Source organism: Lonchura striata, chromosome 20 (genome assembly GCF_050655825.1).
Source record: "Lonchura striata isolate lonStrDom1 chromosome 20, ASM5065582v1, whole genome shotgun sequence".
Lineage (NCBI taxonomy): Eukaryota > Metazoa > Chordata > Aves > Passeriformes > Estrildidae > Lonchura > Lonchura striata.
In genome coordinates this window covers 13576565-13584734 of record NC_140722.1, presented here as the reverse complement: position 1 = coordinate 13584734, position 8170 = coordinate 13576565, and the positions used below count along the sequence as shown (strand labels likewise).

General features: G+C 43.3%; 1 protein-coding gene across 1 annotated transcript in view; it reads right to left on the bottom strand.

Moving 5' to 3' along the window:
* Positions 1-824: 824 nt before the first annotated feature.
* LOC110472381 (uncharacterized) overlaps positions 825-8170 on the bottom strand; it is a 30415-nt gene continuing 23069 nt past the window's right edge. The window contains exons 12-17 of the mRNA XM_085558297.1: positions 6574-6726; positions 5878-6007; positions 5706-5738; positions 4054-4157; positions 1971-2054; positions 825-1365 (exon numbers count right to left, since the gene is read on the bottom strand). Of these exons, the coding sequence (XP_085414423.1) occupies positions 1261-1365; positions 1971-2054; positions 4054-4157; positions 5706-5738; positions 5878-6007; positions 6574-6726 (609 nt within the window). The 3' untranslated portion in view covers positions 825-1260. The remainder of the gene's footprint in view (positions 1366-1970; positions 2055-4053; positions 4158-5705; positions 5739-5877; positions 6008-6573; positions 6727-8170) is intronic.

The following is an 8170-nucleotide window of genomic DNA, read 5'->3' as shown; positions in this document are numbered from 1 at the left end:
AAAATCCTGGGAGGGAGAATTGTGATTCTCTCTGTTCAGGGGATGTGAATGCCCCGTCCCTGCAGTGCTGGTGACACCCTGGCTGAGCCAGCCCTGAAATCTCTGTGCAGCAGCAGCCAGGCTCTGTCCTGGCCCCTGCCCTCAGCTCCCGGGGCTTCCAGGTCCCACCTGCAGCAGCACAGGTGATGCTGGATGTGCAGAAGTGTTAAATTCCAGCTCTGGAATTCTGAGCTGTGAGAGCACCTGAGCCTTTCAGAGGGGTCAGTCCCTGCTCCTCTCAGTGCTCAAGTCAGGGAGATTGTTCAGCATTTCCATCAAAGCCCAAACACTGGGCAGAAAGACCCAAAATAAATCGGATTCTTCTAAAATAAATCAGATTCACTCTCCTCTCAACCCACACTGTTTGCAAACCTGGGAGGGAAAATGCCAAATTTTATCAATGCCCCTTTACAACTGTTTTCTGCTTTTCATGTTAAACACAGAATTTTGTCTTCGCATCTCTAGGCCTCCTTTTCCTCCCATACTTTGACCTCCAGATAATTATTCTAATTAAAAACATGCAAAAGACAACAAACACAACTGAAATGTTTCCTCTTTGGAAAACCATGGATTAATTCCCTCCCATATCCATTCCTTAGATGCTTCATGACAGTTTTTTATTTTCCTGCTCTGACATTTTTCTCTTCCTGCCAATACAAATCTTATATATTGATTAATTTCTGTAGCATTTATGGCAAATACATGACATTTGCCATAAAAAGTGCTATTTTGTTCTCCTGCTTAGTGGGGGCAAGGCAAAATAAAACACTCAGACAGATACTTTCTTCATTACATAGTAAGTTTGCAATGTTTTAATAGCAAAATAAACAAGACTTTGTTTAAATATTCTCCTCTGTGGGTAACAGCTCCCCATTTCATTATAAAATGTGTGAAGTATTCTTCAGAAATTAGATCACCATACAGAAAGTTACTAAGGGAAACAAAACTGGGTCAGAAGTTGGGGCATTCAAAGGAAAAGACTGAAAAGAGAAATTACAAAAAGTCAAAAGGGTTTTTTTTCAATATATGGGAATCTCAAGATACAAAAGCACAAAACTGAGAATATTACAGGTTAAATACCACTTTAAAATTACACATTTGAACTGTCTCTCAAAATCAAAGTTCTGCTGCAATGTGCTGCTTATCAATAAAGGAAAAACCAACTAGAAATTATTTCCTCCTGGCCTCCTCCTTCCCTCACCTCCCACAAAATGTGTGTTTTTATGGTGTGACTTCAGCGCACACCTTCCTAAACTCACTGATGAAGGAAGAGATCCACCCAAAGAGCTCCTGGGAGTCCAGGTCTGCTGGCTCCCCAAACTTCACCTGAAATTGGAAATAAAGAATATTCAACTTTAGCCTGAGTGAGCTAACGAAATTTAAAGAGAAAAGTTAAATACCTCCATTATTGTTCATATTAATACAAAGAAGAAGAGGAATAAGAGGTAAAAGAAAGGGAAGAGGAGGAAGGAGCAAAGTTTGAGCTGTCTGAAATCCCCAGGGAACCGAGATCCAAAATATCCCAAATAAAAGTGATCTGTGGAGCTGCCATTGAATTACTTCAGCAACCTGCGTTAATCTCTCTGGCTGGACCACAAATCTCCAGCTGAAGAGGAGAAAATTCAGCAAATGCTGAAGTTTTCTGACTCTGCAGCCTGGTAGATGAAACCATTCATTAAAGAAAATGTGTACAAAGAGTTCTAATCCCAGGACCAGGATATTGTTCCAGTTGCAGAGGTTATCACTGCATTTCTGTCCCTTTCCCTTAAGATCTCTGACCACTGTTAAATACGGGATTTTCTTTCTTTTGCTATAGCCAGTGTAAATATAAGGCAAGTGGGAATTTCTTGCATTCCTTTCCCCTCCTTTTTTCTCTATTAAAAAATAATTTTTTTAACTTTATTTTCATTGCATTTTAATATGATATGTACCAGTACGTTGCTATAAAGCTTCTTCATTTCCTCACATCTTTTTGACAGCTGGGAGAGATCCCCTTCATATTTCTGAATTAAATCCTGTAATAAAATAAAACTTCTTAATTTGCTGTAGGAGCATACAATTAAATCAGGAATTAAACAGCAGTGAAAACAAAATCATTCAAGGCAAAACTTTTATGTCATAAAAATTTCACATTTGTCAAAAATCCCTTGCAAGTATTAAGCCATCAAAGACAAAAAATAAAAAGAAATATTAACATTAGAGAATTTTGACTGTATTATAAAATGACAAAACCTAAATCCATTAAAAGTAGCTGAGGCAGAAAAGCATCATATGGTCCTGATTTCCAGAATATTTGGCCTTTTTGCCTGTGCAGCAAAAACTGCCAGTTCTGGGTTCTCAAGTGGAAGAAAGAGGGCTTTAGAAACACTCCTGGAAATAAGATTTCTTCATTTTGCCTTGTTTGTAACACCCAGATTTTAGTTGTTTTTTGGTTTGGTTTGGTTTGGTTTGGTTTGGTTTTTTGGGGGGTTTTTATGAGTTTTTTGGTTTTTTTTTTTTTTGAATTCTGAAAAATATTTAAAATTGTGAGATAGGATTGGGTTAAACTATAGAGTTAGTGTAGGGACTAGTTAGAGAGTTAACTTGGTTTAAGAGATGTATAAGTAGTTAGAGAATAAAAGTAGGATCTTGAAACATTTTATAGGTGATTACATAAAGAGATGATGAAGTATATGAAAACTGGTTGTAAATACTATAATAATACTTTATAAATTATGTTTGTTATAAAAATTAGTAGACTTATATAATTAATATATAGATAGTAAGTGTTTGAGGAAATTCATATTTTTTAAACAGTTATGCAGTACTAATAGCAGTAATTATTGATTAGTGTTATTTGTAGAAGACAAAACAACAGTGAAAGAAACACCTGGAAGCACCAAGAGGTGTGGGACAGCAGAGATGGACATGGCCACACAGAGCGGGGACACCTGAGCTGCCACCAGCCCTCCAGGGCAGGTTTGGGGTGGATTCCAGGAAGAATTCCTCCATCCAAAGGGCTGGCACAGCTGCCCAGGGCAGGTTTTGGGTTGAATTTCAGGAATTCCTCCATCCAAAGGGCTGGCACAGCTGCCCAGGGCAGGTTTGGGGTTGATTTCAGGAATTCCTCCATCCAAAAGTCTGGCACAGCTGCCCAGGGCAGGTTTGGGGTGGATTTCAGGAATTCCTCCATCCAAAGGGCTGGCACAGCTGCCCATGGCAGGTTTGGGATGGATTTCAGGAATTCCTCCATCCAAAGGGCTGGCACAGCTGCCCAGGGCAGGTTTGGGGTGGATTTCAGGAATTCCTCCATCCAAAGGGCTGGCACAGCTGCCCAGGGCAGGTTTGGGGTGGATTTCAGGAATTCCTCCATCCAAAGGGCTGGCACAGCTGCCCATGGCAGGTTAGGGTTGAATTTCAGGAAGAATTCCTTTATCCAAAGGGCTCTGCAGGGCTGGCACAGCTGCCCAGGGCAGAGGGGGAGCCCCCATCCCTGCAGGGGCTCAGAGGAAGTGGAGGTGGCATTTGGGGACACGAGTTAGCTCTGCTGGCCTTGCATTCAGTGCTTTTAAAGGGCTTTTCCAACCTGAAGGATTGGAAATGACTGATGGATAATCAAATTGATGGTTTAATGATGGTTTGATGATTTAAAGGATTGGATGATTCTGTGTTGCAGGGGTGATCTTAAGGATGATCTTTAAGGTCCCTTCCAAACCATTCCATCATTCTTGGATCTTCTCTAAACCCCCTTCTGCCTGAGGGCAGAAGAAATTCTTACAAATTCTCTCTAAAATTCTTTTTATCCCCAAGTGCTTCTCAAGGGCTGCCTTCTCCTCATCCACCTGCCTGGGAAGGGAAAACAGGAGGTGCAGAAACCCTAAAAACCCTTCCCACACTGCAAATTATAATGAGACACCCTCAGAAGGGAATAAAAAGCCACTTTCCCTCAAATTCTCCTTATTCCCAAGTGTCAGCACAAACTCCCAGGTTACTCCTCCCTTACTCCAGCCCACAAGGAGCTTGTGGTTGATTTACCTTTAGTTCCTTGCAGAACTGGGACTCCTGGGGTGTTGCCTTGCTTGCTTTGGGTTTGAGGAGCCTCCTGCACTGGATAAGGTTCTCCAGTTCTTTTTTTAAAACTAACAAAAGGAACAGAAAATGAAGAATTTCACCAGCATGAAGAGGTGTCCAATGGACAGCGATTGCCTAGTTTAGGGCACAAGAAAAATAAAAGAATGTGGGCCTACAATACATTTATCTAGGAGTATTAAGTTTCTGGTGGGAGGCAGAGCTCCTGAAAGAGGCATTTTCTCAGGGAAAAAATGTGAGCACATCCCAGCAAGTGCAGGATAATGAAGAGGTCAAGAGCGTGGTAATGCAGCAGCCAAAAATCTGACCTTCCCCAGGCTGAGCACTAGGATTAGCCATGGTGATAACAGCCTTCAAACCCACACCTTGGTGTAGGAAGTTCTGGGTTCCTTTAAAGCTAAAAGAATTTTAAAAATCCTCTGTGGAACAGTAAGAAATAAATAAGAATTATTGTCAGTTGGCATTGGGCTGCTTCCCTGGGAGCAGCTGGGACAGGGGGCACAGCTTTGGCGCTGGGGGTTCCTCTGGCATCTCCCTGCCCTGTGCTGGGCAGATCCTGCAGCACGGAGCTCCAGGAGCTGAGAGAAGCTGCTTCCCTGGATTTTGGGGCATCTCCTCCCTCTCTGCCCTGCTGGGACTGCCCTGGGCACAGCAGGAATCCACGGAGGAAAGAACCCAGGCAATCCCACCTGGCTGCCCTGATGATGCCTCAGGTTTTGGCTTTATATTTTCCACATTTTGAGCTGCTTTAGTCTGTGGGTCTGGGATTCACATTATGGGATGCTGAGCTCTCTGCACAGAGCAGAGACAGAATTCCTGCTCCAGCTGGGCACCAAGGACAAATGATCCAAACCTCAGCCCAGGAGCACAAACAGCGTGGGCTGGAGAGAGAAAAACAAGCAGGATGGGACTAATGGGCTGGAGCTGGAATGGGACAATGAACTCCAAGGTGCCAATGGAGCAGAACTGATCCCAGGGAGAGCATACTTCTCAAAAAATCCACCCTCACAAAATACACCCCACAAAATCCACTTCACAAAATCCACCCTCACAAAATCCACCCTCACACATCCACCCTCACAAAATCCACCTCACAAAATCCACCCCACAAAATCCACCCTCACAAAATCCACCTCACAAAATCCATCTTCCATTTGAACAACCGTGTTCTGTCCCTCCTGTCAACTTCACTGGTGCCCGAGTGCTTTTCAGAGAAGGAAACCAGTTTGTTTCCACAAAGTTCTTGAGCTCCAGGAAGTTTCTCCTGCTTCATTCCCACTCCCATCTCCCAGAGACTCTCCCAGCCACCCCTGTGATGGAGCACTTGTACACTTAACTTTTATTATAAACTCTATTTACCATGGCCATTACAATTTTTTACATTTCTAAGCCACCTGGACACAATTCAATATTTCTTTTCTTTTTTTAATTCTTCACAATAACATGGCAGGTTAAGCATCTCCATGGCAACGCTTCACCTCAGTGTTTTGAACCTTTAACTCTCTTTACAAACTACAGAGGTGCAGTGAAAACCTGTTCCAAATGACTGCACAGTGCATGAAAATCCGCCCCTAAATGTAGAAATCACATTTACATACCATCAACTTCAGCACTGAGGCCCTTCATGGACGCTGGAAAGGAAGAGAGAGGGGGAAAAACATGATAATGACATTTATAATAATAATATCATTTATACTGTGAAAATCACAGAAATTGAAGGACTTAATTTTTTATTTGTTGATTTTTTTTCCCCTCTTTTCCTCCTCTCACCATCAGGAAGAGCTTCAAATTCTGTCAGCTCCTGAGGAAACGTGGCCAGCTCGGGCTGGTGTAAGAGGATCTGTTCCACAAGGGCGTGGAGCAGGGTGAATGTCCTGTCCCTGCCCCTCAGCAGAGAGAGCTTCAACAGAGCAGAACAATAAGAATAATTATTATTAATATTAATTAATAATAATTATTATAATTATTATTAATAAGGACTGAGCTATCAGCCCTTAAAAATAAATAAAACATGCAAAAGGAACAGCAGAGATGCTGATAGATCCCAGGTATATCTGGGATAGAAAACAACATAATTAAACCTCTCCTTTCCATTTTGCTGCTTCACACACATTCCTGGTTCATACCTGGTGTCTCACCAGGGCCTGCAGCTCAGACAGTTCCTCGTGCCAAGGGATTTTAATATCAGGGCAGGCAGCATTTTGATGTTGTGCCTCATTAGAGGCACAGTGTATGGAGCAGCACAGAGCCAGTGCTGCTGCCTGGAGTAGGAACAGAGCTTGTGAGCACCAGCACGAGAAAATTCAGTGCTCAGCTCAGTTTGTTCTCCTGTAACCCCGGGCAGGTGGTCACATGTGAGCTCCTCATTAGGAATTATTGCCTCTCTCCACGCTCAGGGAGAGTTCATATTAATGCTAACAAACCTTAGAGTAGGATGACTTTAATTACAAGAAAATATTTACTCACTTTGGCCAGGGATGACAGTCGGAATCCTTTGGCCACCTCCCTCCCAGCTTTTTCATTCAGGTGGTTCCCCATGGCTAAAATGTACTCCAAGACAGCAGCAAACTTGGGGCTGGACTGCAGCTGCTTGCTGGCTTGGATGTTCTGGGTGATCAGCTGGAACACACAAACCTTCCCTCAGGCAGGCTGAAAATGGGGATAAATCCCTGGTGTCTGTGCCACCCTCGCTGTCCCCACCTGAAGCCCCTCCTTGCCCAAGGACATCTCCCTGTCCAAACCCCTCGGGGATTTTCAGCAAGGTCAAACTCCCCAGGACAAAGCTGTGCTGGCACAGCCACCCCAAAGGGAGTCACATCCTTTCAGCCCTGCCAAAACAACTTCAGCCTCCTGCGCACAAAAAGCGTTTTGCTGTTTGGTCGCCCAAATTTCAGGGATCAGGGGAAGCAGAGCCTGGAGCTCCATCCTTCACCTCCCTCCCTTCCATTTACACCAGCTCAATGCTCTTATCAACATTCTCAGCACAGTTTCCCCACAAGGAAGAATAATAATTTCCTGTACTCAAGCTCAGTATAATTCAGTTTTCCCAGGGAAGCCACCTCCCTTCTAGGGCTATAGGCACAGGAGGGGATTTTGTTCCCAGTAAAAAAATTTGTATTTTTCTAGCACCACACCTCTTTTCATCAGTCACCAACACACAAATTAAAAAACAGGGAGAGGATGAAGCACATAGGTGCAATGAAAGCTGTTGTTAAAACATTTCTAGCACAGCTCAGGGCCAGAGGGTGCTGGAAGCCAATATTCACATTGTCCCTTTGGATTTTAGGTGTATATTCTGGGGTTTAAAAACAGGTGTTACCGTGCATAAGAATGTACTTAGACACTAATTAGCTCTTCAGTGAACATTAAATATCCATCAAAGCAAACAGTGCAGAGAATAACTTTCAAATATTCAATATTTGGCTTCAGTGGAGGACAGCAAAGGTGCAACTGCAGCAGGCAGGGTCAGGAATCTGCATCTCCCCAGTGCTTTCCATCTGTTCCTCTTCCGAGCTTCCCTCACCCTTACTGTGGCTTTAATCACAGCCACACCAAGCAGAGCAACTTGGTCTCTCAGAACTTGCACATTTTTATTTTCATTCCCATGCAGGAGGAGTGCAAAACCTCCGAAACATTTTCATGGTGTGGAAATGCTTGTTTTGAATCAAAGCATGGACAAAACCTGGCAGGTAAGGCAGGGCTTGGAACAGCAGGATCCAGTCACGAGTGTGGCATGTGTTATCCCCCCACCCTTAGGTCATCCTGCAAAAAGGCAGAGAGGCACCTGAGCTCTGCCTCCCAAAAATTCCAGTCCAGAGCCGTAATCCTTAGGGGGAAAAGCTCCTTCAGTCTTCAGGAAATAATAAATCTCTTAGAGATTTGTCAAATAAACTTTCTCTGTGCCTCAGACTGATTCTTTCAGCTCATGGGGCCAGAACCTCCCCAGGAATTGGATTGAATTTTAATGGTGAAATTCACTTCTGTCTTATCCAAAGAAGAAGGAAAGTTTAATAAGTCCAAATAAAATTTTGAACACCTTTTCCTGTTCTTTTCTCTCTCTTTT